General features: G+C 37.1%; 1 protein-coding gene across 1 annotated transcript; it reads right to left on the bottom strand.

The window, feature by feature from the left end:
- Positions 1–542: 542 nt before the first annotated feature.
- TSGA10 (testis specific 10) lies at positions 543–24311 on the bottom strand. Its single transcript, XM_051611128.1, is given in 17 exon segments — positions 543–552; positions 904–1038; positions 4682–4786; positions 5110–5312; positions 7359–7544; positions 8060–8167; positions 10397–10565; positions 10794–10849; positions 12643–12797; positions 17405–17511; positions 18911–19062; positions 21047–21124; positions 21291–21464; positions 21806–21961; positions 22458–22658; positions 23758–23828; positions 24126–24311. Coding segments are annotated over 15 exon segments (1821 nt in total). The 5' UTR covers positions 22485–22658; positions 23758–23828; positions 24126–24311.
- Positions 24312–24986: the final 675 nt, after the last annotated feature.

The following is a 24986-nucleotide window of genomic DNA, read 5'->3' as shown; positions in this document are numbered from 1 at the left end:
TGTCTTGCACAGCTGTGTTTTCCTACTAAGGGCACCAGAACCAGCTCACTGACCAGAGGAAATCTGTCTTGTATTCTTAGGGCCTATGTACTTAGAGGAGTCTTTGATAACACAGATTAAATCAAGTGCCAAAGGTAATAATCTCAGTTAACAAAGTATTAACAAAATACATCTTGGAAGTACATAACCATATTGAAAGCAGAAATTATTTCCTGTAAGTCATGAATTGAGACTTTTTCCCCCCTCAACTGGCAATTTTTTTTAATGCATGCTGCCATCAATCAACTGAAAAAGTATGATGCAACAGACAGGCAGCTACCAAATAGGAAACTAAGCTGAGACTGAGACTGACAGGGGAGCAGCTGCGTGTTGTGGAGGCTCCATGTCACTGATTGTTAAAAGGAAAGCTGAGCTTATTCCTACTTAGGTTTACAAGTATTTGAAGACTTTTAGAAAGTACTTATGTTTCTTGTAAAAAAAAAAAGCACATATATAGAGTAAAAACTATGCTGAAAACTACTAGGAGAAGGACAGCTGGATAGTTAGGAGCCTCTATTTAAGAAAGATGAAAGTATTAACATCTACACCTGCACAAAATGGTGACAAGTCAAAAAGACATTTTCTGTAGTATTATTTCTATTACTATTTTAAGGCTTTATGACTATAGCATCCCAGTGCAAGTAGTTGCTATCAACCATATAGTTTTGATACAGCTCAATAAAACAAAAGGGCTATCTTCCAAAGATGGTCGTCCCGAACCTTCTAGTAATTTTTCTTGGAGCAATGTAATTTGATGGAATTCTGACAGTATTTCAACAATTAATATCAGAGTTCATCCTTTTCTTTTGTTCTCCCCCCCCCACACCTCAGTCTTTGGAACTTAAATGTTGTTTAACTACTTACCCTTCCAGGGACAAGCCCGGAGACCGATTAGGAGATCAATGAGGGGAATGTTCAGGTGACGATGTTCTTAACGTAGAGCTTAACTGATATGAAATGGTACAATTCTGGTGCCAAAGTTTCTGCACAGCATGTTCCCTAAATAAACATTATTTTACAGAGAGATTAAGCACTTTTCAAAAAAAGTTATCTTATAGTAATGATAATATTTTTTTTCCTATTTAGGCTGTCAGCTTATTTTTTTTTTTTTAAAGACGTGTGCATCATGTGCTTCTCTGAAGGACAGATCAGTGACTCTCTGTATTACTTCTTTACTGAGATCTAGTTCAACATACCTATTGTCTCTATTTTCCCTAAAAGACAGAAGCTAGTCATGATTGCTCCAGGTTAAACTAAAATTGCAAAAATCTTCAGGGAGGAAAAGCTTAATTTTGAGGTTATTCACAGGTCAGCAACAGAAGGACCAGTCACTAAAATCAGCAGTGATAGTCATGTAAGAACAGTGTCGCTTGTGGTATTCTTGTGCAAGGCCAATGAACCACAGCCTACCTGAAGTGCCCTGAAGCTCACAGATATTTAACAGATGTTGGACTCCCCAGTGGGAAAGTTGTAACATGGTGGTCTAGTCATTTTGACTGCAAGACATAGCACTTTGGTACTGGATCAATCTGTAACCCCTGCATCTGGGTATACAAGGAGGAAGTACACAGGACTGGATAATATGCTGAAAAATTCTGGAGGTACATACGCATCTGATATCCTGGTCTTGGGCTGCCAAATGTTTACATAAGGAGAATCTAATCTGGGTTGGATTGGAAAAATACAGCCCCCTAGTTTCAATGTATAACCCCAGTAAAACCTGGACAACAGTTCAGTATAAAATAATGAGTGTTTTGGGAGGACAGCACTGCCTCAGGCTGGAAAAAAAGGACTCCAAGTTGCCCAAAACATTGCAAATGAACAAGGACTGCCTCTATGGTACTGAACTGAAACGGACCCAGTGTGACTTAAGACATTACCACAGACCTACCTAATGGAGTGGATCACTGAAGCCAATCACCAAAACCTGCAGGAGGGTGATCAGATCCAGCACCAGCTCATGGAGCTAAATCTACAGGCAAGAAAAAGGCTGGCTCTAGCAGCCAGAGCCCAGTGAGACAGTAACCGTCTTCCACCTAGCTACCAACATTCCACAGCCTGATGCCTGGAGAAGTATCACATGCACTGTAAAGACTGGGGAACCAGACTACATTGACTGCTAGTCTTATTATCATTATTGCTTTTAAGGGCTTTACTATGCACACTCTGTTCTGTCTTTAATGGTCAAGATGGTGCTGGCAGTGGTGGGAAGTCAGAGTACAGCTGCCTGCACCTCTCCCAGTTAACATTTCCCTGTGGAATACAAAGTTTGAATATGAATGTAGCAAAACTGACCAGTGAGGAAAAGTTAACCATGGGGAGATTTTAATTTGTGAGGAGCCAGAGGCAGAGAAAGGGAGGTACAGAGGCAGCAAAAAGGAGGGTCAAGAAACATAAAGGAATGAAAAGATAACAGAATCATAGAATGTATGGGGTTGGAAGGGACCTTTAAAGGTCACCTAGTCCAGCCCCCCCTGCAGTGCACAGGCAAATAATGTGCTTGGGACTGCCTAGAGGTACCTGACAGTCAGTCCCTGTGCTAGGTTACCACAGCCAAATCAAAGGCTGTCACTTCCACTTTAATCCAAACTGCTTCCACATCCAGGAGGATGGGAAGGATGGAGAGGTAGTTTTCCTGAGCGCTAAAGAAAATCCCAGACATATGGGTTAAGCCTCAAGGTATCACTTTGTTGTTACTCAGTCAAGCCTGACAGTGCTGGCACTTCCACCTCCTAGTTTCAGGCGTTAGTTCATTCTGCACCAAGGCAGTAAATCAATACGACTAGCTAAGTCAGTGTTGTAACAAGGATATTGTCTACCCACTTGTTTAAATTGACAACAACAAAAAAAAACAGTCAGTACTGACATCTGATGCTTCCATTATATACTGTCATGATACTGACTTTAATTACAGTATTTTTCTTCTTGGGCTAATTTTCTGGTTTTTCACTTGCCAGGACCAGAAAGATAGATTGGCCATAAGAAGCCAACTTGGAGTTTTAATCTCTTTCCCAGCAAGCAAGAGAGATTGATACCTGCTCTTGTAAAGGATGACTTTCTAAGGAAAAGCAGAATAAAAATCTTGTAACCTCTGCGGGACATTGAAGGGGCACTGTTTTGATTTTATGATAATGCCCAAAAAAGAGCAATGCTTTAGCCTTTCAAAGACAGCTAAATATAATGTCAGCCTCAGATTTTAATATGAGAACATTTCAGTCTTTGCTATCTAAGATTTCCTCGTATTGCTTTTGCAGCTAATTTACAGACTGCATAATGGAACCTAGCTTTGTTCTTTGCAAAACAATTTAGATGTTTGTAATTCTCTGGAAGTAGAGGAGAAATTATCTTCAAGAGTGAAATCTGGCAATCTTTGCATCAGCATAGGCTCACTCTAATATTGTTTTGCTAACTGTAAAGTAAGTGTTGATATTATTGCAACTATAAACAACCAAGTAAGTAACAAATTCTCCCTAAGTAGGAAAAGAGATTAAGTACAGAGGCTGATTCAACTTTCTGCCAATGAACACTTCAAGAAGAAACACTTGCAGTCCCTGCCAGGGAGCACTCATATACACCATGAGGTGCATGCAGTCACAGGGGGAATAGAGAAACAACAGCCCGAAGAAGATTGAGTTTGTTTTAAAACAAAGGTTCTCCTGCATTAGCATACAGTCTGGCTCATTCTATGCAGCTGAAGGAAGCACAAATGATCCCATCTTTTACACTGAATTGCATATCTAACCCAAAAGTTAATCAGGTTTTGCCATGAGGTCAGGGTAAAGGAGAATCCAACTTGACAATGAAACATACATTGAGACGTTTGAGAAATCCACCTTTAAAAGACCTAACATCAGGCATAGAGATGTATAGAGATCAAACCCTTCATCCTTACTTATGAGAGAACAGAGTATCAACAAAGTAATTTACTACAGCTAAAAAAGACATCTGATTCTAAATCCTGTGCTATAATAGCATCACTCTGCCTCTTTTAGCCATCTCTTTTACATACCCAAAATAATGCCTGACACAGTAACATTTTATCCTCAATAAATCCACAAAATAGAGAAGTACTGTTGTTTCACAGATATGAAAACTATTTTAACACACGAAGACTACATAGATTAACTACTTCAGAAAGCAGGCCAGGGACCATTTTCTGGTACTGTGACTAAGTCATATGAAACAGCTTGTACATACTGTTAAACTCTTTTCCCAAAAAAAAAATATTAGATAGATAGATAGATAGATAGATAGATAGATAGATAGATAGATAGATAGATAGATTGATTGATTGATTTTGGCCATACTGCCACTTGGGTACCATCCCTAGCACCTCTGTGCCCCAAGCAGTACCTGGAAGAAGACAAGTTGATACGGGCTAAAATAATTCCAGAGCAATTGGAGTTTATCTCGCTGTCTCATTCCACTGGCTGTAAAGGAAACCTAGACTACTTAGACAGCACGTCTAACCGTTACCCAGACTGAATTCAGTGTCACAAATAGCCTCTGACCACACAGGAGACATACAGAAGATCAAAATCAAACTTTGCTGTTTATCCTCCTGATTAGTCTACAGTTTAGTACAATAATGCCCTTCACCCCAGTTAGATGCAGGAAGCTCAATACAAACACACAGACTTGCCTTTCAAAGCGCTCAGTCCCCAGCTGTCTTTTGGTGAAATCCAGTTCCAGCTCTAGCTCAGCTGCTCTGTTTCTGAGCTGAGATAAATCTTGTCGTTGCATAGCACTGTAAAGTCCATACACTTTAATTAGATAGCAACAACAATCCTCTGATTATGTTATCAAATACAGTTATCCAAAATCAGAAGGTCAGTTATATCATGCAATTGAGATTAAGAACGTTTATTGGAGTAAAATAGAACACTACACAGAAAAGTCTATAAGGGTATCACTAAGGAATCAGAAGCAGCCTTTTGGTATCTTCTGCTGTTAAAGTAACCAAGGTACAGTGGCCATTTGAAAATGCAGCTAAATATAAAATAATCCCTACATATATATACACCTGGGAAGAATGAAACAACCACAATATTACCCTGGTCAGTTACTCACAGTTTATTTTCTGTTAAAGAAAGCTGTTCCATAAGAAACTGAATTTCAGAGTCTTTTTCTTGCTTTGCTATCTGTGACTGAAATTCTTTCTCACGATTGGCTGCAAGCAAAGATTCCAGGTTTTTCATAGATGCTCTTTCATTTCCCAGTTGTTTTCTCAGCAGCTCTATTTCAGAATGGGATGACTTGCACTTGCTCTGCAGCTAAACAGATTTTACTTTAAAAGTTTAATCTAACTAATATGGTCATCTCAAAAAAAAAAAAAAAGAGAGAAAAAGAAAAAAGAAGTCTGGGACCAATGACCAAAATTTACCCTCAATCCAAGATGGATAATTAGACTTTTATTTGACCTCAGTCAAAATCCTGTGTCAGATTTATAAATTCACCCAGTGTACATATCAGAATATAAATGTACTTGATAGAAACAACAAAAGGCTATGAAATATATGGATCAAGGGATAGAGACTGTAGACAGAGTCATTAAAGAAGAGAAGGGAAGTTCTACATTTTGTTGAGGAAAGAAACTACTGAGCAGCCACTTGCATGCAGGAAATAACACCTGGTATAACAAACTCTCCATCAGAGTGAGATTACACTTAATTACTTGAAGGAACATCAAGAATAAAAATGGGGGGAAAGGAAAAATGAGTAAAATCCAAAATGAGATTAAGTGTCTTTGTATCTTTGGGGAACTTAAAAAAGAATACCCATAAAAACTAGCAAGTTCCACTGGAAAGGGAACAATGGATGCCCCTGAGAGAATTACACAAAAAGAAAAAAAAATCAAACCAAGAAACCAAACCAAAAGAACAAAATAATAAAGCACAAAAAAAAAAAAAAGGGATGGTGAGTCAGGAAAATATGTGATGAATCAATCACAGAAAACTGCCTGTTTTAATGGTAGTGTAAGTAAAATAGATGCTATTTTTCCGTCTTTTTATGTGTTCATTTTATTATGTGTAACTGAGTCTACTTACGGTACTGCAAACACTTTTATCTGTATTGTACTAAAACCTAGTTTACTTTAAGTACAATATAATGCTCAGCCAAAGGTCATGGTAAATCTATGAACCAAGAGATCTTAACATACATCCCACCTCTCCAGCTTCCTCCAGGAGGAGGAGGAAGGAGGTTGCTCAAAGTCCCATACAGCCTGGGCCTTGGACACTTCCAGGGATGGGATCCACAACTTCCCTAGGCAACCAGGTTTTCCTTTTTGAAAAATGCTTATGCTTTGCCCAGTAACACCTGTATTTCTGGTCAGTTTTAACTACTTAATAATTTTCAGTGAGTAGCAGAATGAGTCTGGAAGGTTAACAGAGCAAAGCACTGTAACTTCCTTGAAAGATTCACTAGGAATGAGATCCAAAGAGATGACTGTAGGGGGAGCAAATCACATTAATTCTAGCTCCATCTTGTCTAAAAACAAGCACAAGGAGCACAGGGCACTCCTAAGCGCATTAAGATTTTTTAAAACTCCTGTGATTTAGATATGTGTCTTACATGTAACCAGTGTGAACCTGAATAGGACACGTGGAATTCTGACTCAATTTGTTGACACATTCTTCATTAAGAGGCCTATTTATTCCTATACTTAATAGCAACCATGTGGGAAGAAATTAGCAGGATAAAGTCTCTACCCATTTAAGGCTCACTGGACAAACTAGGACCATGTATCAGTTTTATTATATTTTTAAAATGTGAAAATCTGCCACACAATCTTCCTGTTCTGTTTTGCTAGTGTTATGTTTTCATCCACTTTCTGAAAAACAGCAGTTCAGTTCCTCAAGTATCTAATGTGGATGGGTAGCCCTCTCAGTAACTTCTGTGATATTCAGAAAGCAGAGATGATCTGCAACAAAAACTAACAACCCCAAACCAGAAGATATATGTTCATTACACATTTCCAAAGGCAGGCTGTGCACTTCCCTTTAAGTTCTTCAGATTTTCAAGTGGGAAGAGACTCTTTGGGACATCTAAAGTAGCGGAAAGAGGTTGAAAAGCCGGAAGCAAGAAAAACAGTTTCAAGTATGCTGTGGAGTTGTGTGTGACATTATGCCTTCAGTCATTCCAAACATTAGAGCATTTTAGCAATGTTATTAAATAAATTCAAACTCTATACAGTTCATTGTAGCAAGGATCTCTACAATATGAGAAGTGGCATTAAGCATAATTTTAAACACATGCAGGCTTAAAATGATACCTGAACATTTCAAGGGTGAACTATAGAAAGAACGATTTCAACTTACTTGTTCTATCTCTGTTTCAAGGAACTCCATTTTCTCTTTCAACCTGAGGTTCTCAGACTCTGACCTGGTCAGTGCGAGTCTAACAGAGCTACAATCTGTTTCTGCTTGATGGCATTTTGATTCCCAGCTTTCTCCTTGTTTACGGGCCTTGTGGTAATTCTCCAGAAGCTCACTGTTCTCTCTCTCCTAACATATAAAGCTTATTTAATAATTTACAGTAACCTTCACAAAATAGGGATCTCTGTAGATCTACAGATGTGACGTATCATTGTTTGTCCAAGACGGCCACATCTTAATGCTCAAAAAACATTTGTTAAAAATGGCTAGACTAACATTACAAATACAAGGTATAGTAACACATTGCAGAAATATTTTTTTTCTATTAATCCTGTACAGTAATAAAGACAAAAGAGTTCCAAGGCTCTGTATGATTCACTGTCTGAATTTTTAATAAACACACGTGTGAATTTTTATGCCCATATATACAGATATAAAAAACATCATTAAATGTAATTCATTGTTTGTGTGCTGCAAAACCAGCTAAGACAATGCATTCAAACTATTCAAAACATACTAGTGAAATGCAAATAAGTTTTAGCTAGGAAGCAAATTCTCGCATGGCAATATGGTAAAAATTTCATTTTCAGTTAAAACAACTGAAACAAACAGCTTTTATTAACACGTTTAATCCATATACTCACTTTAGACTTCAGTGCACCCTTCAGCCTGACAATATCTGTGCTTGAATCCTGGGCTTTCAACTTTGTATCAAGCTCCTTTTGGAACTGGGCTAGTTTTTTACATAGTACCTACGAAGAAAGATTTGTTTCATAAGGTTAAAATATATGGCTTGTACCTTTAAAAACAGAATTAGTGCATATCTAACACCTATAGCTTTATTAACTCATTCTTTAAAGGGTATATAAAATCTAAACCATGTATATTTCTGTTAGGGTTTGGTTGGTTTTTTTTTGCATTTGTCAAAAATAATGTCTTTGACTTACAAATAATAATGTATTTTCTTAAAAAGAAGGAAAATGTCAATTAAAAAAATGCAGCAGTTAAGTAGAGAAATACAGATGGATTATTTATCAGCTAAATGCACATGACAAAAGAGCATGCCCCATTTAAGGAGTAGGGCTCAGAGTCAGATCCCTCCTTTTTTCGCGTTACAGCCTCTCAAAAGCCTACATTTGAAAAAGCAGATGCCTAGGAGAAAAAAAACCAAAAAAACCAAAAAACAACAAACCAAACCAAACAAACAAAACCCCCAAACAAACAAAACCAAAACCAAACCAAAATAACCACAAACACAAAAAAACTGAAAGAAAACAAAACCAACCAACCAACCAAACATAATTAAGTGCTTATCCCCTAACCCAGACAAATAAAGCCATAAGTATTAGGAAAGCACACACAGAATTTCTGGCAACTATTGCTTGAGAAAGAGAATAGGATGTGGAAAAAAAAACGCAGAAAGGCTGTCTTGAACTGGTCTGTTCAGAAACCCCTCCTTACAAAATTACTAGAAGAATATGCAGGTACAAGTGAATAAATGAGAATGCTACTTTAAATACCTTAAGTATCACCTAAAGTAATGGAAGAACCTAGAGGCACCAACATGTCTTGAAAAGGCAAGCGCCTTAAAAAGTAGTTGATCCTATAAGGCACAACCTTTTTGTTTTAACTGCTTCTACAAGTGTCCAAGCATTGCAAAGAAAACCAAGCAGCTTTCAAAAATAGCTAGAAGCAACAGGAAGCTGTATTTTGTACCAGCTGACCAGTGCAGTAATGACTGGGATTCTGAGAGAAGGTTCAGAATAGAATTCCCTGACATAGTATCTTTCAGCAATCCACGTTTCTAGAGACTCTCGCTACCTGTTGTTGGTGGTTAAAGCTACCAGGACCTCGACTTTTCTAAGCATATTTAAAGTGGGCACTAAAGAGAAAAGATTAGTGTGTTTGACAGAAGTCTTTTAGCATGGGAGTTATCTCACCTAATGTTTGCAGTGCAGAATTAGGCACCTGATCTGATCTAGTGAGCTACAATTCTTCTTAATGAAGGGAGAGAGGTAAAATGAATCTCAAAAAAACTGGGATGGGATGAATCTACTTCTGGTGGACTTTTGCTCATGTAAAAGGGAGCCTTAATGCCTGAAAACTTTTCTATAGCTAAAATCAGGTGAACTTTATCTGCTCCTTCAAAACAGGATAGCCCATGTAGAGGAAGAGAAACCAGGTGAGCAGAATGCATTTTCAAAATAAAGATATCCTAAGCAGCAGAACACGTGCAGGGAAGAAAGAGGAACTATCAAAAAACTTAAGATGAAGGCAAGAAGTTGAACAACAAAACAGAAAGAACCAGAACACTGCACAGTGATGAACTACTACAGGTATTAAGCTAAATTTCTAGCTGCTGGGAAAATGCATTGATGCATGAACATTGTGTATGCATGAGATGACACTTTATAAAGTATTTTAACTACTTTTGTTAGTAACTGCACACAAAGAACACAGGGGGCAATATAATGTATTATAGCCAAGTATTTCCAGCATCTTTTATCCAAAAGCCACTTTAAAGGAATGTAAATAAATACAAAATTAGCAATAAGTTTTGAAGCTTATTAAAATGTGTACTGTGGCAAAGTATTATGAAGTCACATTCATAAGCTTCTAAATGCTCTGGGCCAGTCACAACACAGTGTAAGAAATGCTCACTGCCTCCTTTATAGTACTTTTCTATATAAGCAATAGCTATAATTGCCACAGTGCTTTCACATAAGGATCAGGAAAACACCCAACAACAAACAAAACCAACATTAATTAGCTCTTCCTCAAGATAAACATCTAGACTATTACATAAGAATAGCCGGTCTTTATACAAGTGAGCTGAGCAATAAGGGGAAAATCTGAGTTTAAAAAATGAGCTTAAAAATTAGTTTGCAGATTTATTTCAGATGAGGGCCCACCAATTCTATGCACTACTTAAAAAATACACAATTTTCCTTTTTAGTTAACAGTTCTTTGTACAAATATACCTGGTTTTCTTGCTTAATATTAGAAAGATGCTCTTGTAACCTGTCATTCTCCTGAGCTAATGATTCTCTTTTCTTGTTAGTCTGTGCAAGTACTTGCTTGGTTTCTTGTAGCTCTTGTCGCAGACTGGTGTTATCTTTCTCATAGATACTGAGTGCTTCAGCAGATTTTCTGTGCAGTAAATAAAAAACACTTTAAGTAGGACAATACTGCTCAACCTAATATAAATGATAACTTTTCCAGTGGTTAAGTTTACCGGTCATGAAACAAAGCTGTAACATTTTAATATCTAATAGAGTAAAAAAATACTTTTACATTAGCACATCCTATGATTCAATTTCTGAGTTAATGTTATAAATTAATAAAACATTAATAATGATCTTGACATTTTATCCTTACTTTTTTGAACGCTCCAACTCAGAATTCAGAATCTTGAAATCTGAAACTATTTTCTCCTTGAAAAGAAATACAGATTTTAAATAAATGTCTCTCCGCTCCTCAGTATAAATGGGAAAAAAATTAAATAAATGTATCTATATTTTCCTTTTATTCAGCTAGCTGATTAATTCAACTATTTAATGGAGAATGGATTGTGATTTCCAAGTTTCATCACATACCGTTTAGAGCTGAAAATTCTGATCATCTACTTTGGCAAATAAAGGAACAAATATTATTACCTTCTGCGCAATAGAATAATTTTAATTCTTTTTTTGTAAACCTTTGTCATTCTAAAGACAGCATTTGTCTCACACTTCCAAAGCTGAACGATGTCTTCTGTCTACTAGGTAAGTTATCACAGCTTTCCTACAACGAATAAACTACCACAGTCTGTTAGTTTGTGACTGATAAAACAGTAATTCCGTAACTGAATTTCCATAAAGATGGCAGCACAAAGTATATCACTTTACACCACTGCCTTTGTGCAGAGAAAGTAAAAGAAGCATAGATGGGCTAATGAAAAGTCTTCCATTGAAGACACAAGAGAAGTGAGCAACAGCCAACTCTTCTTTAAGATGGACACCTGTCCTGGTTTAAATATTAAAGGGGAATCCCAAAAACCAGAGGACAGAATTGCTCTCTGTTATCCCCATCCCCCTCCACCCTCCCAGGGGAAGACAGAAGGGGAATAAAGAAGAGAGACTTGAAACTAGGAACAAATTTACTGTAACACAAGGTAAAAGGGTAAAAAGTGTTAAGAACAGGTAAGTGTCTATAAAGAAAACAGATCTCGAGGATGACAGGGATACGGCAAAGGCAGGCCCACTCCAGGGGGGAGCTCCACGACTCCTCCCAGCACCCGATGCAGCTGGATTCTGGAGCGAACACGTGGGAAGCCGAAGGAACCAGCAGCAGTCCTGGCAGGCAGGAGCAGGAAGAGAGAAGGGCCCAGCTTCTGGCTCTCCTGGCTTTTATAGATTGTGACAGGGAGTGGCGGGAATACTGACCCTTCCAGGCTTTCAGGGTTCTAAGGACCCTCTCTCTATATAGGTGTCTAACACCACGCCAGGGTCTGCCAAACCATAACAACACCCTTTTACAACTTACAGTTTTTGAATAGCAGAGTCTAGTGCTTAGAGCAAGACGATTATCGCCTGTCCATCAATATATTATATTTAAGATTTTGTTAAAAATCAGTGCAAATTCTTGAGTTAACTATCACAAGAGTTAAAAAAGTGCCTTGTCTAGTTCATCCTTAATCACTACCCAGACGACTTAAGCTGGTGTGAAAAACAGTGTTTCAGAGCAAAGAACTAAGCAGCTTCATTATATGGTTTGAAATCACACTGTGCAATTTTCTGTGCAAATCAACTGATGCAATTTTCTTAGGAAAACTAATACCTTAAGGTGAAAAGAATATAATTCAGAACCTTCTTCAATGACATCAAAGGCAATAATATTTGGTACCATGCACCTCTAATACCAGTTGACCATTAAGAATAATGTAGGCTAAATTTTATGACAAACAAGATATTTTATTGGCTAATTTACACTTCTCCACTTCATAAGAGTACTTAAACTCTCCTCTCTTGTTACGTATAAGCCATACAAAACACCAAACACAAGATGCTCAACACTGCTCAATCCTACTGCTGTTGAAGTCAGTGGGAGTTTTATTGTTGCCTTGAAAACAGAGCAGAACCAGGTCAGCTCTGTGCACTGCTGCAGATACCAATATAACATCAGTGTGATGACCCAACAGATCCTTTCCCTCTTTAATTTTTGTGACTATTTACATGTCAGAACATACTTTAGTTGCCAGGCATTCCTGAAAAGTAGCGATCTTCGCTCTTCCTTCTTCCACACAACCTTGCAAAGTTGCCTTCTCTTTATTGAGTCGTGCAATTGTTTCTTTCAAAGCACAAATCTCCTCTTGTTGTACAAGACTTTGTCTTGAAAAGTTTTCTGGACACAAGCAAAAAGGTCTCTTTTTTATTAATATAACCCTTTTGAAAGAAAAATTCATTTGATACACTTCTGAAGCATAAACAAACATGGCAAAAGCTCTCCTTCAAGAAAACACTGAAGCATGTACCCTTTCAAAACATACAAATAATGCAACTAATACTTAGATCAAGGTCTTAGATGACTTGGCTCAGAACAAACCCATTTTTAAAAAGTAAATGTTTAGATAATAAAAAACAACACTCTGATGTTATAACAAGAGGCTTAAACAGAATTACAATAGACAGAAGCAATATGTAGACTAGTGTCTAATGACTGATTAAATAAGAGATTGATATCCTGCAATTGGCCAGTTTTTCTGAAATACTTTTTGTTCATTTTAAATTAACTTTATGTAAAAATTAATAAGTAATGCAATTATATAATTCAACACCCCTTAAAAATTGCAAAGATAATAATGAAAAAAAGCAATCTTCTCACTACAAAATCAAATTCTAAAAGATGTCTCTCCCTATCTTCATTCTGCTAATAAGATGTTACACACTACATTAACCTTCCCACGGTCAGAGAATTGGTCCTCATAGGATATACACACACGGCATTCGCAAAGTAGAACCACAGAAACCCTTCCTATAGTGAATGTTACATCTCCTAAAAACCACACAGCCTGCAAATTACTCTTGAAATTATACTTATCAATGATACTTATTGACCACTTCCAGGACAGAAAACATCCCAGGTAAAATGATCTGTGGCTCAGTCTTTACAGGGACATCATAGCATAAATTCACATTCTATTTATTCCACAGAACTTCTCCATAATTCAAAGCACAGGATGAAAGGCTTTCAAATTTCCACCCAGTATTTTTTGATATATCCTTCTGGAGCATGTTAAGATGGTGTTCAAACTTGGCTCTAAAGAAAATTCTGATGGAGCATCTAACCCTGGCACATTAAGGGCAAGAAAATCATCAGTAGCAGTCAGCATGGCTTCACCCAGGGGAAGTCATGATTGACCAACTTTTATGGCGAAATGACTGGCCTGGTGGATGAGGAGAGGGCAGTGGATGTTGTCTACCTTGAGTTCAGTCAGGTCTTTGGCACTGTCTCCTAGAAGAGCTGTTGACCACCCAAAACTGGCTGAATGGCCAGGCCCAAGAGAGAGTGATGATCTGTGGCACAAAGTCTAGTTGGACACTGGTAACTAGTAGTGTGCCCCAGGGGTTAATGCTGCATCCAAGCCTGTTTTACATCTTCATTGATGATCTGGATGACTGGGCAGGGTGTACCCTCTGGAATTTTCCTAATGATGGAAAACTGGGAGAACTGGCTAATACACCAGAGGGTCGTGCTGCCATCTAGAGGGATCTTGATAGGCTGGAGAAAGCAGCTGACAGGGACATTATGAAGTTCAACAAAGGGAAATGCAAAGTCCATCAACTGGAGATTAACAATCCCAGGCACCAGCACATGCTGGAGGCCACTCCGCTGGAAAGCAGCTTGGCAGGAAGCCTGGGCTTACTGGAGGATGCCATGTTGAACATGAGCCATCAATATGCCTTTGCTGCAAAGGCAGCTAATGGTATCCTGGGCTGCATTAGGGAGAGTACTGCCAGCTGGTTGAGGAAGGCAATCCTTCCCTTCTACTCAGCTCTGGTGAGACCTAATGAGTGCTGGGTGCAGTTCTGGCCTCTCAAGTACAAAGAGAGACATGGACATACTGAAGAGAGTCCAACAAAGGGCCACTAGGATGACTGAGGGACTGGAGCATCTCTCCTATGAGAAAATGCTGAGAGAGCTGGTACTGTTTAGCCTGGAGAAGAGAAGGCTCAGAAAGGCTTATAAATTTATAAATGTATAAATACCTGAAGAGAGGATGCAAAGAAGATGGTGTTATCTGATTTTTCAGATGTACAAACTGTGACCTAAATTTTCAGGATATAAAGTATTACACAGGCATTACATTAAACAGGCATGGATTGCTGCCACAGATGCGAGTGCTTAACATTTCTGAAAATTAATAACCAAAAGCTCAAATCAGGGACTCTGAATATAGTTAGCGATTCTGAAAAGTTTGGTTATACATCACCCCAGAATTCTAATGTACAGACAGCAGTAGTATAAAATACTGCATAACAATACGTAACAGTATAAACAGCGGGTACTTTCTCTTTCTGCAATTACCTGCTTTATTCATTGTATTTTCAGCTAAGGAGAAGATGTGACAGAGAAGCTTCCTTCACTAGCAACACTGATTTACTCCCTACAAAACTGTGCAAAAGTTGCAGCAAGGCTCCTATAGAAAAATACCAGATGACAGTGTAATTAAAAACAATACCATGAGTTTTAAAAAAAAAACAAACCACACTAGGGTTTATTTTTTAAGTAATAGGGAAGACCTTAAGACTGGTGTTCCCTGCTTCTTAGTGTTTGTCTCAAAGTAAGTTACTTAACTTGTGTGAAAAACAAAACACACAATTTGTATTTCCATCATGTGTTTTATGACACACAAGACGAACCATCAGGGGACTGCACTGCTGTTCGCTCTGCGAACAAGCACTGAGAAGAGACACTTCGACACGTGTACACTATTTTGCTGACAGGAAAAGGTAACACAAGACTTGGAAATCCCCAGTTCCATTCCAGACTCCAAAAGGGAAAGGGCTTGCTAGTGGGCATACAAGTTTTCTTTCCATTTTCTCCAATTTCCCTTCTCCAAGAAGTTACCATTATCTGCTCATCCTTTGTCTTCATTTTGGTCAGCCTCAAGTCTTAAGGTTTCTCACCCTAGACTCTTTCCCTACCAGTACTGAATTCCTAAATCCACACTTTCCATCTCAATCTCCTTTTACTTGTGATCTTTCTCCTGCTTTTGGTATTACTGTCCAAGTTCTAAATACTCTGTTTATATAGCTGCTCACAGGTTCTAGTCACATGGTTTGTCCAATAGTTCAAAATTTTACCCACAATCTGTGAACTAGTCCTCGAATTTTAAGAATCTTTCCAGGCTCTTTAATCACTTCATACTAGCTCTCCTCATTGCATGTCTCTGATCCTTCTTCACTCCCTTTCCTCACTTTATTATTTTTCAGTCTCTTATTTCTTGCATTGACCCAACATTCCCAGATGCCACATCCACACTCTCTTTCTCCTTTTATTGTTGTTTCCTACTTACAGCCTCTGACAACCCATCTTCCTCATTGCAAATTCTTATCCAGCCAATATCCCTATTCTTCACTTGTATTGTGGGTCTTTATCAACTTAACTTCTCCTACATATTATGCTGACTCATCCAAATTGTAATCTCAGTATCCTGTCTTTATGGATCCTGCAGCTAAAACTTCTCAACCTTCTTCTTTCAGTACATTCTCTCTCCAAACCTGCACTGTAGTTCCTCTCCTTCAGTACCTCCCACTGTTATCTCTGTGGTGATAGGACAATAGCACAGTGCAGACAGTCTCTATTAATTTCAAGATTCTTTGCCTAGGCTTCCCTCACAGTAATGAAAAAAATTAAGAAATCTAGATTAGATCATGCTTCAGTCAGATTATACACGATCTTGGACGCCAAATTCTGAAAAGACTCTATTCAGCTTCAATTAATTGATTTATTATTTTTTGAGGCTTCAATAACACAGAATTTGGACACACTGCCTGGGAACGATCAAAAGCATGCAACAACACATAGACTGCATATCAAACATAAAGTCCATACTTTTCTGTACCAGGGGCACAGGACTTTTAAAACAAAATATGAGGATTTTAACATGGACAAAATATGTTTTTCTCTGGCCTTCTCAGGAGTGGCTTAAACACCTTAGCCAAAGCATTAAATTAAGTTCACTTTGAATTAAGCGCCTATTAATTTGAGTGGAAACGGTCATGTCAAATGAAATATTTAAATCCAAATAACTGGAGTTTGAAACTTGGAAGTAACAGAAAACAAGATATTTTAAGAGCATAAGGCAGCTCCAACATTAGATACCATTAGCTATAGCTGAGCTTTATTTTCTCTTCATAAATTGAGCACTGCATTTGAGAACAGATTATGTCAACTGCAACTACAGAAAACAGTAAAAGACTTCTAATACAGTACAGTTGTAATTTTGAAAGTGAGAACAAATTTCTTAGCACTACAGGAATAATAATTCCAGTATCCACCTCCTTTACTCCCATAATATATAAAAGGTGCAAGATACAGTATAGGATATAAACTATAAAGGACACTTTCGTGATTGCATCATCTGATAATGATGATGCTGAGAGGTGCTACCACCCCCTTAGTGGATCATAAATATAATTGACATGCTCAGATACTGCACATTGGCACCAACACACATTGCTCAGTGGACTGCATGTAATGCTACTGAAACATACTTTCAAGAGCTTTACTACATCATTTTAAAATGTAAAAACCTTCCAGTACTGAAATAAAACAAATGCTTTGCAACTGAAATGTTACAACTGTCAGAAGTGTATTTATTTGCATCCAACATATTTTCTTTCAACCCATAAGAAAAAAAAACAACAAAAAAACAAGAAAAAAGTAGTAATATAACATTTTTAATTTTATTTAATTTTATTATAAAAACTGTATATGTCACTCACCATTTTTTTCATTTAAAAGCATAATTTTCTCTTGGATTTCATATGCTTTCTTAGTAAGGCTTCGCTGAGTCTCTGAAAGACTCTGTTCTGTCTTTTCATGCAATAAACTGGAAAAGCAGAAGCATTAAACAAGAGAATTCAGAAGTGTCTCTATTAATTTTTTTCTGTTTTGAAATGTTAAGAAAATATTATTTTGTGTATTTTAGAAAAAACAAGATTATTCCGTGTATTTTAGACTATTTGGTATATTATATTAATGTTAACCTTAATGCCTGGATATTAAAGTCTGAACACTCCTGTAAAGAATGACAGAAAAGTAAGAAGTATTCTTAAAAACAGGTGGATGTAAAAACTTATCAGAAATTATTAGAAAACAAATCATCACTTGGGACATACACTGGAATGCTTGACCTACTTCAAGTTATACTCAAGGTATACATTGAAATCAAGTAGTAGTATTAATGATTCTCAGGCTGTTGAAGAAACTGAAAAGAACTATCAGTCTGGCTTGGGAGGAAAAGAAAAATATATTTTAGCAGCAACTAATCTTTAGCAGCTTAAATTTTACAGTATTCATAAATTTGACAACTTACTATGAAGCAGCAGTAACTCAGGACTGGATTTGCAAAGGAGTTCACGCTATTTTAGAAATCACAGTATCCTTAGAAAGACATTGTGGGCCAGCATAATATTGCATGCTAGCACCCTACATTCCCACCAATCAAAATCCAACCAAAAAACTGCAAGACCTATGTGTCGACTACACCAGTCACTTGTAAGGTCACATAGGTTTAGGAGAGTGTTTGCCTGATGGAATTATATTTAAAGAAACATGAGAAAAAAGTTGCACTATCTTCTCTTGCGGCCTGCTCACTCTGTAGCCTAGTTCAGTCTGTGATCTAGTACATTTTAGCACTCCACACAAACTTCGTATGTGCTTGATCTCTTCCTCCAGTCAGTAAATGATCCTTTGTAGCTTGCACTCAGGGACCTATGCTTTCTTCCCTTTGATCGCTTCTGAACATGGTTAAGAACTCCAGTTGAGCAGCAGGCTTCCATTTTATTTCCTCTCATGAAAAACCTCCAAGACTAAGAAAAGGAAGTTTGAAACTAACTACATGTGATGCTCATTAATTTATGTATGAGAACTTGCCTCTAAAAAACAACAATAAAAATGAATTAAAAAATACATTCATAAGCCATTTAGCAAAAAAAAAATAAAATCAATCCCTACAGTTTCTAAGAGAAAGCTCCTACCTCTAAGTCAGAGTGAATTTTACTTTTTCACTGAAGATGGTTTTCAGCATATCATCATATCAACAAGCCAAGAACATTCACATATAAATAAGCAGCGAGGAAAACAATTTCATTCCAAAAAGGAGGATGGTTCACAAGAACAAATATTGTGAACTCCTTTCCCATGTAGCTATATAGCAGTTACAAAAACTAACAAACACAGGATGATGTTATTTGTCAAACTAATGCAATTATAATACTTTTACTTACCTAAGTGAAACATATTCAGCTTTTTGCCGGCTCAGCTCAGTTTCAGAGTCCAGTGCTCTTCTTGCCAATCTTTTTGTCTCAGTTTCCAGGGAATCAATAGCGTCTTTCATTAGCGCCACTTTGGACATCTGTTCTAACCTTTCACTATCTAACTATAAATATAATTAAACATTAAAAGCTGAAAAAACCTGATTTAAACACAGAATTTCTCCTATTGATTAAAATTCTACTCTTTTTTTAGCACAAATCTTTTCCTGAAGGAGAAATGTCCAAGGATCTCATTTACTCAGGGCTTGACTCCAAGTCTACTGAAAATAGTTGACAAAGAGGTGAAATACGATTTTCACTTCCTTTGAAGGACAATTTCCTGTCCTTCAAATATCTGGGAATATTTTATTAAAGTAAATTTTAGGTTAGTAATAATCTACAAAGGCAAAAATGTTTGCAATGATCAACATGAAAAATTTTCAGTGCAAAACAATGTAGCAGAAAACATTATTATGACTATATGAAGGGAGAAATCATAGTTTGGGATACAGCACTATCAGAGGTGGATTTAGACCCCTACTATATAGCTCTGCCAATACCTGGATAGAGAAATCACTGGAAAACATTTGCATAAAGCAGGATATGACATGAGGCCTTTAGGTCTGGACCTAGAACAATGAATGGATCCAGAAACTCTTGCAGAGATTCCAGCAAAGCTAGTTTGAAATCTCCAATTTAAATAAAGCTGTTTGTCATTATTATAATGTGTACACTTCACATTTAAAGAACTATCCTTTGTAAATTACTTGATACAGTTCTTTTAAGGTAAAAAATTACTACTTCATCCCTCTCCTCATTTACTGATTCTTTCAATACCAACTTCTGTGTTCATATAATCAAAGGTCAGAGTGCTGAAGAGCAACTCAGTAAGCCTCTGGTATGCAGTAACTTTTTAAATACTAGTGCCATAAATTTCATGTTGATGATGACCCTCAAAGGGTACCAAAATGAACTGAAGAAATAAGATGATGTACCTAAAATATTACTAATTCAAATATTCACTACACATCATGTGTCAAGCATGTTATTAAAGCTAATTTACCACCTGCAGTACTTAGAGCTATTTAAGCCTACAGTGTATTCCACATCACAGAAGCTCTCATTTTAATATAATAATCCCTGGATCTATATTGATAAGGTTGCTAGGATTCAAGAAGGCTGAAGGGAAAAAGAAAATACCAGAATTTATAAGCACAAGATCTAGAAGAAAGATACATTACAGAAATCAGCGCTAATCTATTTTAAAAATCAACTTCTAACAAGACTGTAAATATATATTTAAGATTTACGTTCATTTTAGCAATGTTTTCATTTTCTATGTTAGCACCATATGTTAGCAAACAACTGCATATACAAATAACTTAAACCATATTACATAGGACTTGCCAGAATAGTACAATTATATTTGGTTTGGAGCATCAGGTCTTAATGATATACAAACAAGTTTCCAATTCACATTGAAATGGACTCCAGGAGATGTCCAGTTTAAACTCCTGCTCAAGGCAAGGCCAACTCTGAGGTCAGGTTGCTCAGGGCTTTGTGTAGTCTGGTCTTGAAAATCTCTAAGGCTGGGGACTCCTTGACTGTCCTCATGAGAAAGAAATGTAAGGTTGCTTTTGTCCATTCTTCCTACCTGTCTAGGTCCCTGTGGATGACAGCCCTGCTCTTGAATATATCAACAGTTTTCCCTGATTTGGTGTCCTCTGCAAACTTTATGAGCATGCATTCTGTTGCCTCCTTCAGGTTACTGATAAAGATGTTGAACAGGGCAGGCATAAGAACAAACCCCTGTGGTGCCCCATGTGCTCAGCCTCCAGGCCAAGGTAACCTCTACCCAGTAAGAATGACTGTCCAAACAAATTTTTTCTCATCTAGCTGCCCACCCATCCAGACCATAATATCTTAACCTGGATACAACAACACTGTGGGTAATAGTGTCAGAAGCCTTGCTACCATTTTGGGAAGTGACATCCACTGCTCTCAGCCTTTTGTTTCCTGACAGAAAGCAGTCAGGTTAGTCTTGCAGGATTAAGCATGAACATCACCTGTATGACATTTACTATTGCACAAATAACCATTTTCCCTTACATTTTGAATAGTAGTTTCGAGCTCTTCAATTTGCTGTTCCAAATGAGCCTTTTCTTTAAACGCAGTCTCTTGAGAAAGCTGTATCAAGTAACGACAGCAACACAGAACAGGCCTGAACTCACCACAGACATTTACCGCAATTAACTCTCAGGATAAGAATAGAAAACTTTAGCAACTTTAATTACAGTACTAAGTAGTTTTCATTTTAAAATAACTTGGGGTGGGGTGTGGGGGGTAATCAAACCTTTAACTGTTCCCTGAGGCTATCACGTTCTGTAGTCATCCTTCGGAAATCTAACAGTGCTGTATCCCTTTCTATCTCCACATGTCTTAACATAGCTTGAGCTGTCACAGTTCTTCTACGACTTCTGGGGTATTTTATAACTTCCTGACGAAGTTGGGAAATCTCTTCCTGTGCCTGTTTGTAAAAACAGCAGCATAGCACAGAGATGAAATAAATAATGTAATGTATTACCGTGGCATATGGCTGGTAATGCATAGCATCCCAGGAACTGTGCAATATAAAAGCTGGAGTAATGATTTGTGAATGTATTCTTTGATTCAGGAAAGCATTCTTAACTCAGGACAGCACTTTAAAACTTGTATTTATGTGACAGATTCAAGTAACAGAATTTCCATTACTTTTTTTCTATTTTTTAAACAAAAGCTTCACATTTCTTTTTTACACAAAAACAACAGAATTATTTTTTTCTTGCACATCATTATTTTAATTAACCACACAAATATAAATAAAATTACCCATTCGTAAAGACAGAGAATTCTATCTCGCTCAGCTGTTAAAACTTTGATGTTACCCTGATTTTCTGCCACATGGCGCTCTAATTTTTTCAGCGTTGACTTAAGCTCTTCACGTTCTCTCAAGATTTTTAAAACTTCTGGATCAGAACTCACTCCCTTAAAGAATAAGGTGGTATAAGGTTAAAGCAGAGAAACAAAACTTGATATGCTTTCTCATTATATCAGTTTTGGAAATTTCTGTAGATTTAACAAGCCTTCAACCTAGTAACCTCTACACAGCCAAGATTGTACATCTATATTTCTCAGTATTAGAAACCAGATATACACACCATTTCCCAAAATACACTAAGTATACTCAAATACATTCTTTTTAGTAGCAAATGTCTACTACAAATTATACTGACAATCATGTTAATAATCACTTGAAATGTAATAATTTGCCAGTGAGCATTTAAGGTGATATAAACATATGTAAGTGTAAATGGGCAGTTAAGTGCATGTTGCTGGCACATTCTTATCTTTACCCTTCTGCTTATAATAAATTTTCTACCTGGTAATTATAGCTGTGGTAGTTTAGGATAAGACAAACTAACATTTTTTTTTTTTAAAAAAAAAGCATTTTTCCTCTTACAAAGTGTTTCCCCAAGCTCACCTGGAGGGAAGAAAATTTTTTTGACATGCTGCCACAAGTAGAGGTTCACTCAGGACTCGAAAATTATTTTTTAAACACCTTCAGCAAATTCTCAGTCTCACTTTTTTAGTAGTCTCTGTCCTCTCCCAATGTCTTAATAAATGTTTCAAACCCTGAAGGGGAGTTCCCTTGCTTTATTTCAGCTCCTCTTTACAAAATAACCTGCATATGCAAAATGAGATAATTTGTTCAGGGAAAGAGAACTGTTGCAATGAACGATACTTCAATGTCAAATGGATAAAAAGACTCTTCAAAATGAAGATGAAGCAGTTTTCTAGTTAAAATAAATATCCATTTATGACCTTAAAGTAACTTCTGAATGTCTATTTTTTCTTTTTTGTTGCTTTGCAAAATAAATCTGAATGTCCTTTTAAAACACCTAACAGGACAGAAGAAGACATAAAAGCTAAATGTTGATTAACTTGGAATATATCTGTTCAAAACTAAGGAGGACAAATAAGTAGATTTATATTGGAATATGTAATGATTTCTTAAATATGAAAGAAAATAGGCCACTATGATTGCTTAAGACCCACGGAAGGAGAATTTTAGAAATGGAAATAATGTGCAAATAAGTATAGTTGAAATCCAGGAAGTCATGTAGGGGCCTAAAACAGATTTGTAGATGAACTGCAAGTCCGAAGTTCTAAACTGCACCCCAAATCCCTCTTTGTTACAATCTATCTGTTGGAATTATCTGGACTCATGGAAGTTTAAACACCTAGGGAACACTAAACTCTGCAAATTAACTGTTTTTGTCAAGATACATACAGAAGTAGGTCTTTAAATGCCTGAAAAGTTATAAATTAATCACCTAAATCTCTCAGTGAATCTAGCTCTCAAGTCCTAAGCAAATATTTCCACAATTAAAACATTGCTTACATTTCAAAATATTTCAAGAGTATAATTACACCTTAAAAAAGACAGAGTATTAACATAAAAATTTTAAAGAAAAAAGAGTATCACTTCTATCATTTTTTTGCAAATTATCTACAAGGTATTAAAACCAGTTATACACAATTTTGTAAAAAAAAATAAAAATTATTAAGATTCTCTAAGGCAAAACCATTACAGGCTAGTTGCAAAACATAAGCAGATCCCCATCCATCCAGAGTCAGAGAACGCAGATATGTTTATCCATTTTATAACTTCTCAGTTATCAGTGAAAACAAGGGAAGTGAAATTAACTTGTATGAGTATAAATTTCGTGTCGAAATGACATTACTTCACAGCTAAATACATATTAAAGATACACGTTTACCTCACAGATTTTAGTGTTTTCACCATGTGTACCAGCTTCTTTATCTTGTTCTGCTGGTGTTGAATTCGATTCTACCATTAAAAAAAATTGAAAGCAAGAGATGCATTAATTTTGTATAATCATTAGTGAAAATCCAGCATTTTAGCTAGACCGTTTTAGTCCAAAGGAATATTTTCTAAGTTTTCTAGTTTGACAAGATTAAAAACATACTCTTTAGTAACAAACAAACTTAAGCCAGAAGGGAATCAGTTAAAAGTTTTCACTTCAAATGCAGTCCAGGATTAGAAAAAAAAGTAACAGTTGAGTTACTCTCAGGTACATGAATGAAAAAGGAAGCATGGGATACCTTTTCTGAGAACTATCTTTACCTCTGTTTCGGCCTCACCGGTGCCAAGTAAAGGGGCACAATCCCCTCTCTAATCCTGCAGGCCACACTATTCCTGATGCAGGCCAGGATGCCGTTGGCCTTCTTGGCCACCTGGGCACACTGCTGGCTCATGTTAAGTCAGCTGTCAACCAGCACCCCTAAGTCCTTCTTCACCATGGAGCTTTCCAACCACTCATCCCCAAGCCTGTAGCTTTGCATGGGGTTGTCATGACCAAAGTGCAGGACCCAGCACTTGCCGTTGTTAAACCTCATACAATTGTCCTCAACCCATCAATCCAGTCCAGGTCTCTCCGCAGAGCCTTCCCACCCTCAAGCAAATCAACACTTCCAGCCAGCTTAATGTCATCTGCAAACTTACTTAAGAAGCACTACATCCCCTCACCTAGGTCATTAATAAAGATATTGATTCCAAGACTGGACCCAAAACTGAGCCCTGGAGGACACCACTTGTGACCTGCTGCCAATTGGATCCAACCTCATTCACTACAACTCTCTGGGCTCAGCCATCCAGCCAGTTTTTTACCCAGGAGAGAGTGCACCTGTCTATCCCATGTGCCACCAGCTTCTCTAGGAGGATGCTGTGGGAGACTGTGTCAAAGGCTTTACAAAGGTCTAGATATACAACATCCACAATATTACATTTCATTCTACACTTGAAAAATACCACACTAGCCAGAACCTACTCCTTCATCCCAGCAAATACACTTCAAAGCAGAGATGAAAGCTAGAAATTCATCCTAAAAGGGAAATAATCCACCCCAAAACAGTTCCCCATAATATTAGCAACCGACATTAAAATAGTAGAATCATAGCATAGAATCATAGCATAGAATCATAAAAT

The sequence above is a fragment of the Apus apus genome, chromosome 1 (genome assembly GCF_020740795.1).
Source record: "Apus apus isolate bApuApu2 chromosome 1, bApuApu2.pri.cur, whole genome shotgun sequence".
Taxonomy (NCBI): domain Eukaryota; kingdom Metazoa; phylum Chordata; class Aves; order Apodiformes; family Apodidae; genus Apus; species Apus apus.
The sequence above is the reverse complement of the archived record's forward strand: the minus strand, read 5'-3'. Positions and strand labels throughout refer to the sequence as shown.